The 20,762-nt window shown below is 43.5% G+C and overlaps 1 protein-coding gene across 1 annotated transcript in view; it reads right to left on the bottom strand.

The window, feature by feature from the left end:
* USP12 (ubiquitin specific peptidase 12) overlaps positions 1-19,285 on the bottom strand; it is a 99,658-nt gene extending 80,373 nt beyond the window's left edge. Inside the window, exon 1 of the mRNA XM_055124703.1 lies at positions 19,041-19,285. Coding sequence (XP_054980678.1) covers positions 19,041-19,088 — 48 coding nt within the window. The 5' untranslated portion in view covers positions 19,089-19,285. The remainder of the gene's footprint in view (positions 1-19,040) is intronic.
* Positions 19,286-20,762: the final 1,477 nt, after the last annotated feature.

Below are 20,762 nucleotides of genomic sequence, written 5' to 3'. Positions count from 1 at the left end.
TGCTACATGTACATATCATTCTGGCCCATTTTTAGACAAAGGTAATTTGCCTATAACTGTATCAATTAAATGGCAGTGACACTTGAATGTAGATCTGTCTACTGCAGGGTCTCCACTCTTCATTACAAGAACTGCCTCACTAACCCCCTAAAATACCATATTTTTCTCAAATAGCAACTTTTCCCAGTGAACTTGCCTTCTGAAAACACACACACAGCAAGACGTGAAATTCTGAGCCCCCCTCTATACTGGTGGCAACACAGACCCTATAAATGAGCATACTTTGCCAGAAAGCACAGATGTTAACAGTGATAAAACACACCTCATTCATTTGGCTAAAGAACGGAATCCATGCGCTATTTCTATGGGAAGATGAATTTAGTCCAATGAACTGGCTTTTAAAAAGACTCTTTGAAAATCAATTTGCTAGTTGAGACTTCCTACATTTTCTTCTGATTTCCTTCCAATGCTTGTTATTCCAGTTTGGCAGCTTTTCAGAAGAGCAAATTAATAACAAACCAGCTCTGACACAACTTCAAGCTAAATTACTATGTTGAAGGAGTTTGCTTAGAATTTACTCATTACTGTGAAATATCATGATCTCAGACTTAGCTGTCCAGCATTACTTGTCACCATAAAACGCTGGTTGTCACAATGATACTTTTAACTCCAAAACCCTAAAAAAAATTTAACATCAAGCTTTCATTGTTGTCAACAGAAAAAATGGAAAGTCACATGTCACTTAACCACAGAGATTAAGTCTGAGAAGAGCTATTTTGGTGCTGAGTGAACACTATAAACAGAGCATATGTTCTTTTCTAAGGTGCTCCACTTCTTGGGTTAATTAAGTCTGGAAGCAGGACTGAGGGAGCCAGGATGCTTAGTGCCCCTACAGCCCACTTGAAGACCTTGGGATTCTCTCTGGGCCCAAAAACAAATGGTTTTTCATTTGTAATCTCCAACATGGCACCCAGCAAGACCCTGTGCTGGACAGCATAAACCTGGCTTAGATTTGGCCTCCTGACGAGTACAGAGGTTTCATTCATATTAATGATTGATTTCCATGGGACTGGAGCAATAGTACAGCAGGTAGGGCATTTGCCTTGTATGCAGGCGACCCAGGTTCAATTCATTCCATATGGTCTCCACCGATGACCACCAGAAGTAATTCTTGAATGCAGAGCCAGGAGTTAACTCTGAGCATCACTGGGTGTGACCCAAAAAAGGCAAAGAAGTTTTTTTAAAGCAGATTCACTTCCATGTGCGAATTTCCCTCCACATGCAGCTTACCTAGTGTCCCAAAAATTCCAGATCAGCACTCACTGACTTACCACTCACATTCACACTAAGTCATGGGAGAAATGCTTGAAAACATCTAAGCTACCCAAAGCATGCAGCAACACCATCAGAGCTGGGCAGAGCCTTTTCTTTCACCCCAGTAGTCAGTGTTTTGCCTTGATGATCATTAACTTGGGTTGAAGCAATTACATTTCTGTGTCTGCTCAGCAACCCCAACCCAGGACACTAAAAGTTTTCCTACATATGATACAGGTCCTGCTTTAATTTACATCAATCTGTGAAAGTAAGTAAGCATGCAGACCAGGCTCTTCCTGTGATGGTAGGCTTCAACTAGCCATTCCCAGGCAGTACTTTCCACGCTGGATAGTTTCAACATACAAATAAATGGTTAGCTGGGAGGTAACCTCATCACAAGTCAAGGAAGATTTAACTGAACTCACTTTCCTGACACTGTTTCAACAACTGTGCTTATAACTCTCATCTCCCACTAAGATCACAGCTTCTCATGAAACCACTCCTGCTCCACAGTTCACCCACCACAATACTGAATATTCTGAGTACTCCTTTTACTTATTTTTTTTTAATTTGGGGGCCACATCCATAGTACTCAGGGCTTACTCCTGGCTCTGTGCTCAGGTGATGGTATGTGGTGTTGGGGAATAGAATATGGGCAGGAAGTGCTGAAGAGTCTTAAGGACTACTCCTAGTGGGGCTCAGGGACACTACTTGGTGCCAGGGATCAAACTTGGGTCACTGATCTGCAAGCAAGTGTCTTAACCCCTGTATTATCTCTGGGGCCCTTAAGAGTATATTTTCCGGGGCTGGAGGAATAGCACAGCGGGGAGGGCGTTTGCCTTGCACGCGGCCGACCCAGGTTCGAATCCCAGCATCCCATATGGTCCCCTGAGCACTGTCAGGGGTGATTCCTGAGTGCAGAGCCAGGAGTAACCCCTGTGCATCACCGGGTGTGACCCAAAAAGCAAAAAAAAAAAAAAAAAAAAAAAAGAGTATATTTTCCATTTTCATAAGCTCTCCTGCTACAAATCTTGATTTGAAAACTTATCAAACGTTCCATATCTATTGGAAACAAACTTTCCTTAATGTTTCAGTGTGTCTTTAGTTTGTCCAGATGAGATTCAGGCACTAACAGTACTTGAAAACAAAGCTGACATCTTATTTAATGCAATATGTTTTAGATGTTAAAGTTTAAAACTTTGTAACAGCACAAAGGCCACCCTCCCACCTGTCATCCACACCCTGAAGGTTAGGACCTGCATGAACAGGTTTCAGGCAAGGGTAACTAATACTGCCAGTGAACAACCTTGAAAAGGAGAGAACTTTCGGGGCTGGAGCGTCAGCACAGGTTCGATTCCCAGCATTCCATATGGTCCCCCAGCACTGCCAGGGGTAATTCCTGAGTGCATGTGACCCAAAAAGAAAAAAAAAAAGAAAAGAAAAGAAAAGAAAAGGAGAGAACTTTCAGGGAATCTCAGGGTCCTCGTAAAATGGAGGAGCAACGCCATGTCTGACTCTGAAGTGAAGGAGGCTCATCTTCCAACCAAGCAATACAGACAGGAAGAAGCAAGAAAAAAGACTTAGCAACCCTGATTTTAATCCAGGAAGACACATTTCTATCTTACAGCCTTCAGAACTGCAGAATAACGTATTACATACAATATTTTAAGTTACTAGACATGTGGTGATTTGTTTTAGCTTTACTAGGAAGCAAATATACATGCTAAACTTTACAGAGAGTAACATACTCCAATAACCCTAAAATTTAAATGACTATTTCAGGTGTGTTTGTCTTATTTTCTAAATCACCTGCCCAAAATTGTAAGTGACATTACCAACAAGAACAGTAACTATGAAAATGAAAAGGAAGCTATTTTTTAAAAAGAAAAAGCTTGGATAGCATTAGAGTCAAGTTTTATCATTATAGTTCAGATATAAGAATTACTGGTCTTCACCGGGGCAACTTGGGGGGGGGGGGGGCGGCGGATTGAGTTTCCCTCCATCAGAGCCCCAGCAGCTGAAAACCTCCAGACCCCAACTACTGCCATGCTCATGGCAGCTCTCCACAGGCTCAGATGAGCCTCAACTATGAGGAATCTGCAAAAAACCCAAGTATGCAGGACCCGTGACTGAAATCTCCAAGCTCACTCAGATAGGCAATGGGCCTCCTCTCCCACCTCCCACGTTTACTAGTAGCTTGGCAGTCACACCCACAAACTGCCCCTGGCGCCATATAATCTCATTAATGGCCATGATCCAGAGACTCAGAAATAAAGATCCCGGAAATGAGCAAACATAGGCCTCACCCATGAGTGAATCTGCTGTATAAAATTTTAAATTTTAGAATTCCTGGAGTGTCCTCTCATACTCTATACCACTGATGTATCAGGCTTTGGGAGGCACAATTTGGAACTTGGGGTGGAAACATTCAAAATGTGGTGGTGGGATAGGTATATGAATATTAAATGTAAGGAATTATTTTGAACAACTTCATTAAAAAAAATTTAGAAAAATTCTCTTTAGCAGCTGAAGCCATGGTACAGCCGTCAGGGCACTTGCCTTGCACGCAACTACGCAGGTTCAATCCCTGGCATCAGATATGTGGGTATCTCCAAGTACTATCAGCAGTGATTCCTGAGCTTAGAGCCAGGAGTACAGCCTAAGCACCACCAGGTGTGGCCCCAAAACTAAAGCCCCTGCCCCGTGATCTCTTACTTATTCCCTTGTTCCCTCTCCTTATTTTCATTATTTTACTGTAGAATGTTTTTAAGTAGTCTCCCAAGTAACTGGGTGTCATCTTATTCTTTAACAATACAGTCAAACCTCAGTTGTTTATACCAATTTTAAATCTCTCATTTTGATTTTTCAAAACAATTCACTAATTATTAAACTGCAACTGAACTACAGAGGTATGCCTACATCACTTTTAAAAGTAACCAGCCCACTTTCTTTCAGTCAGCATCAAAAATAAATTGTTTGCCAAAATGACAGAAGGAAAATAAGATTAACACCTACAAGCCTTACAAGTCGAACAGAAATATGGTCCTCCAGATTTTTACAAATGTCCTTTTTTTTTCTTTTTAGTGAAGTAAACAGATTTTATTTGGAGGTTTTGAAGGAGAGGAGGGAGAGAAAGTGAGAGAGAGTGAAGAGTAACGTGTTCAAGAGAGAACCTGGGCTTCTCTAAGGGCAGAGAGAGCCCCTACACACATCCCAGCATTAGACATGAAAGCATGGAATTACACATCTCAAGATGTGTACGTGCTTGGGCACACATATTCTTGGCCACGTGGGCACAAGAAGCACATGGGCTGGGCAGTATAGCCAAGACTTTTATGAATGTTCTATCACGAATTTTCATTTCTCAACTGGGCCATAATTATTAAATCCAGCCGTCTTTACTTCACAGAACCAAGTAACATTTTACAAAGCTCCTTATTAACTAGACTGGGACCAAAAATAAATCTAAATATTCTTCTAATTATCCAACTTAGATGTATCATCTCTAAATTTACACAAATCCTTCCTTACATCTTTATTCCTAGATTACCGTTTGTGAAAGAAGCCATTTGATGTTAGATCTCTGCTAGTGAAGTCACATTCAACTTTAAGCAGTCAGCAAAGATAAGCCAAGTCATTAACAGAAAATAACAAGGATATTAACATATGAGCACTGAAATAGGATAATATCTACAATGCAGTTCCAGAAATGAAAAGGATTGAAAGTAGGGGGCATAAAGGTTTAAAAACAAACAAAAAGAAACCACCAAGTTTTAAGAACTAGGAAATAAAAAGTGATGAAACCACAAGACAAAGAAGGCTTGGAGGAGAAATTACCCTAACAAAGGCAACCAGTCGATCTGAAAGAACAAAAATAATGACCCACAAGCAAAGAATGAAAGATTTCACTTGCAAGCATCTCTGTCATTACAAAGGGCAATCAATAATGTCTTCAAAGAAGGAGAAGCTGCAGATATGGAATTATGGTCATCATCAGTCTCCTGCTTGCTTCTCCTAAGGCCAGTCACAACCTGAAAGTTGTCTCCTTTTGGTTTTCTATTTACAGAGTTGTCAAAGTCAAAGCATGAGAATAGGTCAAGTCTTTGTGAAGCCAAATTCCCTGAGAATGAAATCTTGAAACTGGGGTGGAGACTGCGGTTAAAACAAATAAAACCAAGAAACTCAAAGAATCAGTGAAAAAATAAGTAATGTGAACTTCTGAAAGAATCAGTGCTACAACCTTAGGCCTATAATGGTCAAAACACTTCCTTATTCAAGATCACCACGAAGCCAAAGAAAAACTTCTAAACATCGAATCGTGTTTCACAGAGACAAATATCCTTTCTCTCTTACTTTAAGACTTTGATTACTCCTCACTTAAACTTCAAAATACCAATAGCTACTTCCAAATGCTACCACCTTAATCTTATCCTACATACAGGTATCTTCATGATACAAAATAAACACCAGAGGATCTGACATCAGAAAAACTACTGGAACCAAAATCTTCAGGGGTGGATTGGAGAGACAGCACAGTGGGTAGGGCATTTGCCTTGCACGGAGCTGACCAAGGGTTCAGAATCAAGAATTCTGGACCTCAGCCCTCCTAGTGTGAGGATTACTTAAAGCTTGTTTTTCCAATCTGTGAAGAAGGGACAGAACTGCCCAAAAATTTCATTCTAAAACTGTCATTACTTCTAAGTCAATGTTCAAACTGACAAATCTGAAAAAAAAAAAAGGGGGGGGGGAGTCGAGTCATGACACTCACAAAAAATGAACTAAATGACTCTGAAATATCCCAAAGGGCAATGTATTTAACAGTTAATTTTCTTAGTTATCTCAATATTGAGGCAAGAGAAATAGTTCAATGGGCTGACACACACTTTGCATCTGGGAGGCCCAAATTTAATTCCTGGCACCACACAGTTCCACTGTCAGAAGCAAACTCTGAGCACTGAGCCAGGGTGCAGCCCTAAACACTGCAGGATATGGCCCCCAAACCAAAAATAAATTATAATACTGTCATTGTTATATACACAGTGCTTTCATTTTAAGCAGGTTTCTTTTTGTGCAATATACTCTACTCGCTCCCACGGCAGAGCCTGGCAAGCTCCCTGTGGCATATTTGATATGCCAAAAACAGTAACAAGTCTCACAATGAAGACGTTACTGGTGCTGACTCGATCAAATAGATGAGCAACGGGATGACAGTGACACAGTGTGATACAGTGATTTGAATTTATTATAACTGATAACACCTTATTTCTTCCATTGATTTTAAGTTCCTGAAATTTGGTTTGTGGTGGATTTTTTTTTTGGGGGGGAGGGTGTATTGTTGCTTTGGTTTGGTTTTATGCATCTTATTTTCTTAGATCTTACTTTAAGATCTAAGTGATGGTTTAAGTTCCTGCTGGTTTAGAAGCATTTCTTCTGTGGATGTACATTTATCCTTCATTTTTTTTTAAATGTATGTACAACTTTAAATTTTCCAGTAGTTGCATTTTTAGGGAAAAGACCAATAATAGGATTAAACTTCCCATTGAATACTACTCCAAGTCCATTCCATTTTATTACTTCCATCATTTTATCTGTAAGGAATACAACTTTTTAATAATTGATGATTATAAATTAATCTCACCAATATACTCTAGTTTAATTTTTTTTCAACCTGGAAGATATTCTTTATTCCAAGTACACAAGTTGAATTACACAACTTCAAAAAGCATAGGTAGACTGAAATAGTCAAGATCATTCAAAGACATTAGAGTCACTCTTTCAATATTTAGATAAGGGCCACTCATGGAAGCGTTCAGGAGACCAGGGTTATATCTATCATTATTACTCAGTGATATTGAGGGACACTGGGGTTATTCCTGGTAGGATTTTTTCATTTTCTCTTTTGTGAGTCACCGTGAGATATACAAAGTTGCTCATGATTTTCTTTTTTTTTAAATTTTTTAAATTTTATTGAATCACCGTGAGATAGTTATAAGCTTTCATGTTTGGATTACAATCTCACAATGATCAAACACCCATCCCTCCACCAGTGCACATTCCCCACCACCAATATCCCGGGTATACCCCCCTTTACCACTCTCCCCCTGCCTCAATGGCAGACAATATTCCCCATACTCTCTACTTTTGGGCATTATAGCTTGCAACACAAACATTGAGAGGTCATCATGTTTGGTCCATTATCTACTTTCGACATGCAACTCCCATCCCAACTGGTTCCTCCAGCCATCATATTCTTAGTGATCCCTTCTCTATTCCATCTGCCTTCTCCCCTCCACTCATGAAGCAGTCTTCCAGCTATGGGGTAATCCCCCTGGTCCTTGTATCTACTGTCCTTGGGTGTCAGCCTCATGTGATGTTATTCTATACTCCACAAATGAATACTCTAGTTTTTTAATTTTTTATGTTCACAACTTACCTCTGAACCAACAAGTCCCCTAAATCACATTTTAATGTCATTCTAACGAAGTCATGGTTTATAAGTTCTCTTAGTACTTTTGGTCTGGTCTACTTTTTCTCTCCAGTCTTTTTACTCCCCAAAATTCTTTACATACAGAATCACCTACACAATGTAAAAGCAGCACATTTTCTCATAAATTTCTACCTTGATGTAAGCACATCTGTATCCCCATCTTCCTGAACAATGAAATGAATGACTTTATTCACGAGGTTCAAATCTCTAAGTAACTTTTACCCTGAAGCATTCTACTTCCTGCCAGAAATAACTACTTTCTCTTTCACATATACTTATTCTTACTTAGACTAATAGGAAAACTATTTCATCACGCTCCTTCGTCTATCTGTTCTCATCAGATTATGACTGGTATAGGGTCTCTGGTCAATCCAGATCCTTTCTGGCTGTCCAAGAGACAAAAGGATTACTTTCTCAAAACAACATAACCTATTCAAAGCACAGTAAATGTTTACGAGACATGAGTATCATCTCGCTAGTCTCTGAACCCACATACACCCTCCATTAAAAGTCCATTAAACATTTTCTGAAAAAAAAAAAGGCACTCTTCACCAATGGGGGGAAAATTATTTTTTAATACTATTTTTCTGGACTGAAGTGATAGCACAGTAGCTAGGGTACTTGCCTTGCACGTGGTCGACCCAGGTTCGATTCCTCCATCCCTCTCAGTGAGCCTGGCAAGCTACCAAGAGTATCCCACCCGCATGGCAGAGCCTGGCAAGCTACCCGCTGTGTATCTGATATGCCAAAAACAGTAACAAGTCTCACAATTGAGACGTTACTCATGCCCACTTGAGCAAATTGATGAACAATGGGAAGACAGTGCTACAGTGCTATTTTTCTAACATTTCCTCCCCCTCCTCCCATGGGGTAGGTATGCGTGTGGTGGCGGTGCAGTGGGCCGACACTTATTTACGGTCATGCTTATTAGATCACTAAAAATCAAAGGCAATAATACTCTAATTCCACTAAAAAATATTATCATTTAAGTCACTCTTCCCAAGTAGGAAAGGTTCCTGCACACAAGAAATATTTCAGTAACAACTTCTGTTAGATATTACTGAAAGAAACATCCATTTTCTATTTTAAATTGGAAACAAATTTTTATTAGCATGCAGCTTGAGATGTAGATTACTGCAGGCTGAGATTCTAAACAAAATTATATACCACTCATAAAAAGTTTAGCAAAAGTGAATTGTTCTTTTGGTAGACAAGCTACAGAAAAGTGAAAAATCAGTGAACACCTAAGATTATGAAGAATGCCTTATACAGACATCTTCCATATTCTGTACTGGACACAATCACAAATTTTTTCAAAAGTGCACATTTATGAAAGCAAAGATAAGCTTTACTTCAAAATTATGCATATAAGCTGTTCCTTTCATCTCCTTCTAAACAAACTATTGAGATTTTAAGTGATCGGGGTCAGAGAAAGTGCTCTACAGGTAAAGTGCTTACATTGCATGCAACTGACCTGGGTTTGATCCCTGGCATCCCATTTGGTCCCTGACACACCGCCAAGACAAATTCCTGAGTGCAGTCAGGAATAACCCCTGAGCATAGCCAGGTGTGCACTCCTCCCAAAAAAATCATCATCATCATACCGTTGATCGTCGAATTTCTCGAGCAGTCTCAATTAGGTCTCCATCCTAGCCCTGAGATTTTAGAAGCCTCTCTTTACACGTCCTTTCCAACGCTGCCACATTGGAGGCTCTTTCAGGGTCAGGGGAATGAGACCCAGCATTGTTACTGGTTTTGGCATACAAATACGTCATGAGGAGTTTGCAAGGCTCTACTATGAGGGTGGGAAACTCTAGGTAGCTTGCCAGGTTCTCCCAGAGGGAGAACTAGGCTATAAGATGTCACTTCCAGGAGCTTGGTATTATAGTCTCTGGATGTTGGCCGTTGGTGGAATTACAGGGCGCAGTCCCTGGGTGTGACTGCCTAGCTACTGGAAAATGGGGAGTCTGGGTAGAAGAGGCCCAGTCCCGATCAGAGCAGGCTTGGAGGTCTCAGCCCCAGGTCCCCCACACACCTGAGTTTCTGTGCCTGTTCCTTCATGCGTGAGGCTTGTCCAAACGTGTGGAGAGGGGCCTTGAGCATGACTGTGGCTAGGCTCCAGAGGTCTTCGGCCGAGGGAGCTCTGCTCAGAGTGGGGAGGGAAGCTGGAGCCCACCCCCTCCAAGGGGCCAGCCCCAGGGAAGACAGCCAGGTGTGAGGGCAAGAGACTCTCTGCCTTCCCTCCCCCCAGAAAAAAAAAAATTTAAAAAAATATTTTAAATGATCAATGTCAATACAGGTTTTATTCCAACAATATTAGGTCTCAAAATTTTCATTCAGCAACCCTTAACTCTTCATAATGTTTCCAAATTTACCCTTTTCTTCCAATGTACTTTACCAATATTTAAACAATCTCTTCTAGTCCAGGAGACATGGAGAGAACATATTCTAGACCAGATATCTAAAAGCCAGATATCTAAAAGCAGGTTGACTAAGAACGTTATAGGTCTACAAGAGATGTTATTCCAATCAAGCACAGAGAATCAGGGACTTGAGCATAATAAAAATGCCCGCAGAAAACAATAGAATATTCTAAAAGGAAATAATGTCTGAAGCTGACTTTATTATACATACATTATTCTAACAGTGAGGAAAATTTGAAGTGCTTTTTTCTGAGTATTTTTTAAAGTAAGATTTTTCTTTAAAAGAAGTATTTCCAGGGGCTGGAGTGATAGCACAGTGGGTAGGGCATTTGCCTTGCACTTGGCCAACCCGGGTTCAATTCCCAGCATCCCATATGGTCCCCTGAGCACCGTCAGGGGTAATTCCTGAGTGCAAACCAGGAGTAATCCCTGTGCATCGCCAGGTGTGACCCAAAAAAGCCAAAAACAAACAAACAAACAAACAAACAAACAAACAAAGAAGTATTTCCAGTTTATTTAAACCTCCAAAATATGTTTGAGACCGTCACACTTTAGACCATTTTAATTTCCAAACAAAGGAAATAAAATTTCTCCCAATAGGTTATTTATGACAAAGAAATAAGACAATCTACCATACATCCCTAGTTTGTAATATGACAATCCAACCCACTGAACTTCAAAATGTATGTGTGCATTATAAGGGACATGTACTAAGTTAAAGTTTTTAATGACGAAAATGAACTGAACTAGTTCATACGGTAAAATTTCAAGTTTGGTTTCTAGTATTTGTTGTCTGGTTAAAAACAAAATATTTGTTGTTTGTTGTTTGAAGTTTGGTTAATAGTATTTCTTACTAGTATTTATTGAACTGATGTTAACAATATCCATCCAGAGGAGCAAATCACTTTTGGAATGGGGGGAGGGGACATCAACTATGCTCAGGGCTTACTCCTAGCTCTGTGCTCAGGGATCACTCCAGGAGGGGTCGGGGTGCTATCATGCAGGGCAAACATCCTACCCACTGTATCACTCCAGCCCAAGAGCAGATCACTTCTTTTTTTAAAAAACTATCTTTAAATTTAATTTTATTAAAGCACCATGATTTAAAAAATTTCTCATAGTTGAGTTTTAGACACACAATACTCCAGCACCAGTGGCAACTTCCCTACAGCAGTGTTTCCAGGTTCCTTCCCATGTCCACCCAGCCCATTCAGACTGCCCTCTTGACAGGCACCTTTTTAAGTTTAGTTGTTAAAGTTTGGGTCTCATGATTTCAGTGTTGTTGATTCAGTGGTCTGGATATTTAGCTCTATCATTTCTTGATACCACTAACATACCTGAATCTTCTTTACCCCGGCCCCCGTTGCTTCTTATTTGCCTCTTCTTCCCCTCCCCTCCACTCATTTCTTTCCTTCTCACTATATTCTGGGGTCAAGGATGATCCAGGCATGCCCCCTCTAAACCACTGTATTCCCTCATCCAGTAATTCTAAATACCACATGTAAGTGGTATCATTGTGTGTTTATTCTTCTTATTTTACTTAACATGATATCACCCATTCCATTCATGCAGGAGCTGATCACTTTAGAGAGCAGTGATAGCCACTGTCAGTCAGGTACCACTTTTTACAACCCCTATAAACTAGGTATTTATTGTTTTATCCCTATTTTACACACAACAAAACCCTGGCTTAGAGATATACCATAGAAACCACGTATCAAATAAGACAAGTAATTTGTCCAAGGTTTATCCTCACAGCCACAGAAACAGAGAATCCCAAAAATAGGAAAAAGAGAGAGAGAGAAAGAGAGAGAGAGAGATACAGAGACAGAGAGAGACAGAGAGAGACAGAGAGAGACAGAGAAGTGCTTGCCACATAGGCAGGCAGGATGTGGGGGAGGGAACTGGGGACACTGGTGGTAGGAAATATATACTGGTAAAGGGATGGGTATTGAACATTATACAACTGAAACCCAATCATGAACAACCTTATAACTGTGTATCTTACTGTGATTCAATTACAAAATAATAATAATAATGAAAAAATAGAGGAAGAATCCAAATTCCTTTTAGAAAAGGAAAAGTTTTAAAAATCAGTAAATAAAACTATTGAACTAAACTGTTAATGAATAAAATGGTGACATCGTTAACCACTGAATACTTTTTAAAGGGGAAAACTAAGCATACTTTAGTCTGGGATTTTTCATATGTTTTGTACCATTTTTGTTACAGACAGTACAGTGGGTAGAGCACTTGCCTTCCATGCGGCTGACCTGGATTCAATCCCAGCATCTCATATGGTTCCCCCAAGTGCACTGGGAGTGATCCCTGAGTACAGACTCAGGATTGAGACCTGAATACCACAGGTCTTAATTAAGACCCAAAAGCCAGAAAGAAAAGAAAAGAAAAAAACTAAGTATAACCCATACTAGACTATGTCTCATTTCATGCTCATTACAGTGTTTAAGATATGTGTTGAGCTCACAAGATGATAATATAAACTCTCAAAGGATCAAACAATATATATTTTTTTTTACCACGGGTTACCAAATTTATTTGTCTTAATACCCACCTTTTCAGGGGAAAACAGAACCAGTCAGTGCTCCCCTGGAAATAGACTTTCTCTAAAAGAACCGAGAAAACGCATCCCTACCCCAGAATTGCACCCAAATCAAAGTCCCTGGGTGGAGGCAGGGCAGGGGATAATGATGCATCATCTCACACTTTGAGAAAAGAAAGACTGTCTTAGATTTAAAACATAATTAAATGAGGAATGTTTACTGAAGGGAAAAATCAGATCCAAAACATCTGACGAGGGCCGGAGCGATAGCACAGCGGGTAGGGCGTTTGCCTTGCATGCGGCCGACCCAGGTTCAATCCCCGGCATCCCATATGGTCCCCCAAGCACCGCCAGGAGTAATTCCTGAGTGCAAAGCCAGGAGTAACCCCTGAGCATCGCTGGGTGTGACCCAAAAAGCAAAAAAAAAAAAAAAAAAATCTGACTAGCTTTCCCATGTATAAAGAAGATATGCTAAAATCTCGCTAGTAATATATCTTTATCTAACTGTCTGTCTTTAATACACCTTGCTATAAAATACTGTTCTGAGTTTTTGGAACTGAACTTCTGAAAGAGAAATCATAACAAATCTATTTCAATCTGAAAAATGAAGGTTTCTGGAAATAGTGCTTAAATAATCTTTCCCAAGACAAAGTTCTAGGAAAGTGAGACATCAGAGGCAGGAAGAAACGTGTGACAAATCGAAGGTGGGCTTAATGGGGGCTGGGTCAAAAGCCTTGAATCAAGTTAAATTGGACTGGCTGTGATCAAGGCTGGCTGAAACTGGCCACCTGGATCTTAGTAGAGTAGATTATTAACATTCTTTGAATCTGGTATAAAAAGATTAGCCAAAGATAAAAACCAACTGAAGCAAAGCAAAGCCACCTATAATATACACATATAAAAAATATTCAAAGATTAGTCATTGTACATCTCCCACATAACTGATCATATTTTAAGGCATACACAAGCATATTATGCTTCAAAAACAATGGCCATACCTTTGTGTTAACTGCTAAGATCAAAATAAACCTGCCATTTCTTTAAAAATTTCCTTCCTACTAATTATGTATCTTTACCCTGCAATGATCATTAGATAATCGGTTAATGACAGATCCAATCATTGTGCCTTACCAATGTGACAATCTCACCAGTTTATCATTTTAAAACATTAAACCCATGTTAATCATGACAGTGTTCAAATTTTAAAATAAGAATCATGTATGGGGGGAAAATGAGAATGTCAATGAGTTATCAGGAATATGAATTCAATTGTGGAGCACTAGTAAGCGAGTAAGGCACTTTCCTTGCACACAGCAGACCCCGTTTCAATCCCCACACCCCATATGGTGCCCAAGTCTGGCCAGAAATGATTCCTGAGCAAGAAGTAAGCCCTAAGCACCACCGAGGGTGGTCAAAAATAGAACAAAGCAGTTTCCAAATGTTTATATAATGAGAATGAACTCATTTTCTTTGCCATGCTAGGGATCAAATCCAGGGCCTTCCAGATGAGGCATACATACCCCCTTATCACCCAGCTATATCCTCAGCTCAGAAGCAATTTTTGTAACAATTATTCTAAATGTCCTCTCTACTAAGCCTCCTCATGTTCAATTAGACATTCCTTATGAGAATTAAGCCAGCTATTTATGTGACAGGGTTCAAGCTGACTTCCTTCACGTTTTACTTCCCATTTAAATTAACATTTACCCTATGAAAAACAGCAAAAATTTGGAATAAGAAACTATGGCAACTCAACCTGAAAAGGTCCCACAATAACAGCACTATTTACTTAAGAAAAAATTCACTAAAAATGTTACTAATTCGTCCCATTTCTCAAGGAGCAAAGAACTAATATTTACTATAGCCTTCTGACTCCATCGACAAGAGACAACCTACTTATCCTGATCAGCCCCAAGTCCTCCTCCGTCGGCCTCAGCGTGGCTACCATGAAAGCACACACACACTTGTTCTTCAGGAGCGAGGCCGATGCGATTCACACCACAACCAGTGACAAACGCCAGTGTTTCTGCGATGACTTCAACAGTGAAATTAAAGAATTTAAAGGTTTCTCAACTGTGTTTACAACTGTGGGCCTGTTCACCTGTGGTCCCCAAGATATTCTAAGGGGCCACAGGTAAAAATCACACAAATGGGTTGAGAAACACATTAGTGGTTAAAAGTACATATTGGTTCACACTTTCTCAGTGTAGACCCCACCAAGTAATATGGCCTTACCATATTGTTTTCAGATATGAGCTACACTGGGTGGTGCTCCAGGGGTCACTCCCAGAAAAGGAGGGAACCTAGGCATTCCCAACGCAAAGCATTCGCTCCAGTCCTTTCAGCATCTCCCTAAACTCCACCCTGCCCTTCCCCACAAATACACACACCATGCTTTTTGGGAGCTATCTTACCCCAAGACTTGGGTTGGGCAAGTGGCCACACCAGCACCACCAAGAGGTCTATCACCTACCCACTTCAGCAACTTCTCCAAATGCAAGCCCCCCCCCCCCAAATTAATCCCAATAAATCACGACTGCTACATCTCAACCTGGCAAAGTTGAGAACTCCTGGGGCTGGAGAGATAGTACAGTGGGTAAGTGTGCGGCTGACCAGAGTTCAATCCCCAGCACCCCATGTGGTCCCTCAAGCCCAACTAGTAGGATGACAATAGTGGTACCTGGCTCCAGGCAACATCCAAGGCCCACACTGTAATCATTTTTAGTGGCAAGCAGAAGTTGCTCTGCAACTTCACCTCAATTTCCAACCACTACCTCCTCTATGTGGACTCAGACATTTTTCCCATGACTTCACAATTCAGTATGCTATTAATATAGGAGGCGAAAAACCTGGAAACAACCCAAGTGTTCAAGAACAGATGACTAGAAAAGAAACTTACATATATACAACAGAATAGGACTCAGCTAGAAGAGGAAATCATGCAATTTGCTGCTACATGGATGGTTTTGGAGAGTGAAGTCAGGAGAAGGACAGATACAGAATCTCAGAAGGGAGGGAGGGAGGGAGGGAGGGAGGGAGGAAGGAAGGAAGGAAGGAAGGAAGGAAGGAAGGAAGGAAGGAAGGAAGGAAGGAAGGAAGGAAGGAAGGAAGGAAGGAAGGAAGGAAGGAAGGAAGGAAGGAAGGGAGGGTGAGTGGGTATTAAAGGCAACAGAGACTGAGAACCATTTTTCAATAAGGAACTTACCACAGGGGAGGGAATGGGGGAGAATGGAGGTGGGGAGCTGGAAGAGGGAAGGGGGCAATGAAACAGTGGTGGAGGGAAGTGGACACTGAAGGAAGGTGTGGTGTGGAAATGTGTTCATGATAGGAAACTATCATGAACAGTAATGTTGTAAACTACAGTGCTTAAAATAAATTTCCAAATATAAAATTAAATATAGGCAGTTACTTTGAGCCCCGAACACAACAGGATACTGAAGACATATCCCATGAACAAATAACAAGATGCTCTTCTATGGGTATCTTCGCAAATTTATGCATTGCAATCTAAACATAAACGTCCAGTTTGGGTCAGACTGGAAAACTAACTTAAGAAAACTGTTTTCACATGCAGAGTAAGAGATCCAGAAGAAAAAAAATTAACAGTGAATTAAGGTAGTCTTTTTGGCCCAGATAGCTTACGCTGACAAATGAAATAGCTATGTAAAATATTATTTATAGAATCAAATTTGAATTCATCATGTTTTCACAGCTGCTGGATCTCTGAGAAGTATCTTTCTCTGAGGCTAGCCTCACTTCTTTACAACCCCCCCGCAAATCAGCCGTTCTTAAGCAAATATACTTCCCCAAGAAGATGGGAGAAAGGGCTCCGGACACTTTCCACTGTATTCAGAAATCAGTATTCCACCAAACTGCAGAAATAAGTGGTAGTCTCTCCCTTAACACTATCATAATCCAATGAGGAAATTACAAGGAAAATGTACAACACAGGAAAGGTGCCATTGGATACTGAGATCCTCAGAACGCTGTGAGAGGGAGTGAGGGAGACAGAGTTGGGCTGGGCAGGGATAGGACTGCTCCAAGGAGTCTCTGCTAGAGAGAGCCATGCAGAAGGTCAGAGGAGGAGGGAGGGAGAGGTGCTCCATCCCAGCAAAGGCCAATCCACAAAGACGGAGAAGTAAACAGCTTTGTTCTTGTCAATTCTGTTCTTGGTCTGTTCTTTTCTTTAACATTAAGACTTGGATAGCATTATTCAGGGAAAGGAAGAGAGTGAAAGATGAATACAGATACCCCCACGTTTGAGACTACTTTGTGAACAATCTCATTTGACCAGGAGTGACTTTGTGTATGCCAGCCATACACCTACATAACACACATCACAAGCAATTTATGCCTATGAGGGGAAAGCCTAGAAAGAACCTTAGATTCTGACATTCTCTTTTTTTTTTTTTTTTTTTGCTTCTTGGGTCACACCCGGTGATGCACACACAGGGGTTACTCCTGGCAGTGCTCAGGGGAACATATGGGATGCTGGGAACTGAACTGGGTTGGAGTGCAAGGCAAACAAATGCCCTACCTGCTGTGCCATTACTCCAGCCCAAGATTCTGACATTCTTGAGGCTAGAATTTCACTTCTTCAGCATCCCCCTTGGCAAATCTGTGGCCTCCTTTACTTCATCTCATTACAGCAGGCACACCGGTTACTAATATGCTTACTTGAATATTGTTTGCATCTCTCAACCAGAATGTGAACATCAGAAAAGAAGAGGCATCTCCTAGACCCCAAGCTGTCTGCATAGCCCTCCTAGGGCTACAACCCATGAATGGAGAGTAGAGTGTAACATCCTTCCTCAAACTCTAAACTCTGACAAAGAAGTATGACCAGGGCAATATGTGCAGCTCAGCAACCTGGCATGATTATCACTTTCAAAGACTTAATTATCACATTCCTACAGAAACAGGAGATAATTGGCATATCTAAAAATAATCCAAGTAACCTCAGAAATCATTTTAATGGTCCCCTTTATTTTTCCTAACGTGTAGATAGTGAGAAAAGACTGATAGGGATAAATGGACTTCGGTCATTGATTCATTATTTCTTGGTACATCTGATTTAACCCTCCTCCTGAATTCAGCCATTTTTTAAATAGTCCTGCTCAGCGCGCAATACAGACCTGCTTCTACAGCTTCTTCCCAATCTGCATCAAAACTCCTAAAAGCATTTTAAAAAGTGGATTTATATATGTGCAGTCAGATGTATTAAAAAAGTAAGACATGAAAGAGAAGCAATTTCAGTACTCTCCAATAACATCATCGAGGCCTACGTTTCTAAGAGTAACTTTTTCCAGCAATGCCTCCCAATGATCCCTACATGCTAACGCCTAAGAATCTGACTGGGTCCTGTAGAAAACCGCGAACCTTCTGGCCCAGCACAGACAGACACAGACACAGACACAGACACAGACACAGACACACACACACACACACACACACACACACACACACACACACACACACACACAGCCAAAACAAACCCAAAGATCCACCACCAGATTTAAACGCACTCACAGTTCGACTTATGGACTTTGCAAACAAGCACGAACACTTTTCCCCTTAAATCGGCCTGAAAGTCCCAATATAAACGCAACTAAAAACTCCTCCAAGTCAGTCCCTACCCAGGGACACTTAAAAGCCACCCCAGGTGTGTCTGGGATTAAAGTAAACAAACGAACGACCGGAAGGCAGCAGTCTGTCCAGGTTAACGCGGATTCCCAAGGACAAGACTGCCACCTGGACACATGGTGGGAAAGTGGCGGGGGGAGCGAGGCTAAGAAAGGGGGGTTTTCAGCAGCGCTTATTTCGAGTTTCCCCCGTCCCGCACACCCCCTTTTCCCAAGCCAGGCAGGCCCGGGCACTCGGCTCGACCCTCTCCGGGCGCCCCGCGACCCTGCCCGCATCTCCGACGCCTGCTCCGGGCTCCGCCCAGGGCCTCCCCGGGCGCGAGGCCACACGGCGCGTCCGCGTCCTTCTGCTCCGGCCCGGTCGAGTCGTGCCCGCCGCCCGCGCCGCGGAAGAACCCGGCGGCCGAGGCCGGAGCACCGAAGCCGCCCCTGGCCACGTCCGAGCCCGGCCGGGGCCCCGCTCTGCAGCCTCGCGCCGCCCCAGAGCACGGGCTGCGCGGGGCCCCGCTCCCCGGGCCGCTGGGCCCTCGCGCCCGCCGCCGGCCAACCGCCCCCGCGTCCGGGCGGCGGGACCCCGCGCTAGGCCCTCCCGAGCCGCCCCCCGCAGCCCTCACCATGGTACAGATGGAGGCGAACTTGGAGACTGTCATTAGGATTTCCATCCGCCCAGCGCCATCTTCCACCCAATCACGGCAGCGGCGGGCGGGGATGTAGGGGGACCGGGCCGCCCGCTCGCACCGCAACCGGCGGGCGGACCCCGAGCCGCCGCCGACCCACGCACCGAGCCCGCTCGTCGGCCGCAGCCGTCGTCGCCGCCGGCGCCCCGGCACTCCCCGCCCCGGGCCCCAGCCCCAGCCCCCGCCCGCCCGCCCCCGGCTCCTCCCAGGCGCAGGGCGCAGCCGCCGCCTCGGGGCCCGCGCCGGCCCGCGTAGCCGCCCGCGCACACCCCGCCCAGCGCGCCCGGAGAGCGGGCTCCGCCGAGGCCCTAATGCCCGGCACGCATGCAGCTGAGCGGCCCGGAGCTCGCCCCGCCCACCCTAGCACGCCCCGCCCACCTCGCCGTTGGCTGGGGAGCGGGCTCCGCCGAGGCCCTAAGCCAGGCCCGCACGCAGCCGAGCGGCCCGGAGCGCGCCCCGCCCACCCGAGCACGCCCCGCCCATCTCGCCATTGGTTGGGGAGAGCGGGCTCTGCCGAGGTCCTAATGCCCGACCTGCCCAACAGCCGAGCAGCCCGGAGTGCGCTCCGCCCATCCGAGCACGCCCCGCCCACCTCGCCGTTGACTGTGGAGAGCGGGCTCCGCCGAGGCCCTAAGGCCCGGTCTGCCCGGCAGAGGCGCGGCCCAGTGGCGCGCCCCGCCCACCATTCGCGCGCTCCGCCCACCCCAGAATACGGTCCGCCCACCGCGGCCCGCCCCCGGGGTCCCGGAACGCACCACCTGGGGAGCTCCGGACTTCGCCCCGCCCCTCTCGCTGCAGGGGCGGGGCACGCACTGCCTCCGCCCAGTGTCCCTCGCGGTCCTAGAGTCTGCCCGTTCTCGGAGTCCAAACTGTCGCCTGAGCAAGAGTTGAGCTTCGGGGTCGGGCGCAGCGGGAGCGAGCTCCTGGGCAAGTCCCGAAAGCTTCTGGCTCGCAGCGTCCACCTAGGACGAGTGAGCAGCTAAATCCTCTCGCGCAGAGGGAAAAACGGAGGCGATCTACTGGATAATTCCCAATGGGTGGGAAAAAATGTGCGTGGTTGAAGTAACCCGGATAATTCAGTGTGATAAACTCTTAATAAAATAAAATCTCTCTGTGTCTCTGTCTCTCTCTCTCTTTCTCCCATATACATATGTATATGCGGTGACTCTTGGGTCGAAACTCTAACAGGCAAATTAATTATATGAAAAACAAAAACGAATACAAATTTTAACTTATATCTATGTTTAGCTCTTTGACAGAAGAACGGTAAGTCATGGGGAAGAGTGCAAAGCTGCTTTCCTGCCACCAATTTAGAATACGTTTAAATATATACGATCTAAATATATTTGTTCTGAAAACTGAGCTGCGAAAAGGAGCCAGTCCCGACACAGCGGCGACGAGGATGTGAGTGGAGCAGAGGTCTCTCCGGTGAGGCCAGCGCCCCGAGACCTGGGCAGTGTCGGGGAGCAGGACAAGCCTCTTCTCCGGTGAGATTCAGCGCTATGCCCTGCTCCTCCTGTCAGACAGCTCAGTTTTCTTTCCAACTATTTGAGAAAGCTGTGTCACTCTGTCATCTTGGCATTGTAAATGAACACATCAGAAAAGGTAATAATATTCTACTAGAGAACTGTAATGATGAGGCACCTTTGGTCCCCACCT

Source organism: Sorex araneus, chromosome 1 (genome assembly GCF_027595985.1).
Source record: "Sorex araneus isolate mSorAra2 chromosome 1, mSorAra2.pri, whole genome shotgun sequence".
Taxonomy (NCBI): domain Eukaryota; kingdom Metazoa; phylum Chordata; class Mammalia; order Eulipotyphla; family Soricidae; genus Sorex; species Sorex araneus.
Note: the sequence above shows the minus strand (reverse complement) of the source record. Positions and strands in the feature narration are given on the sequence as shown.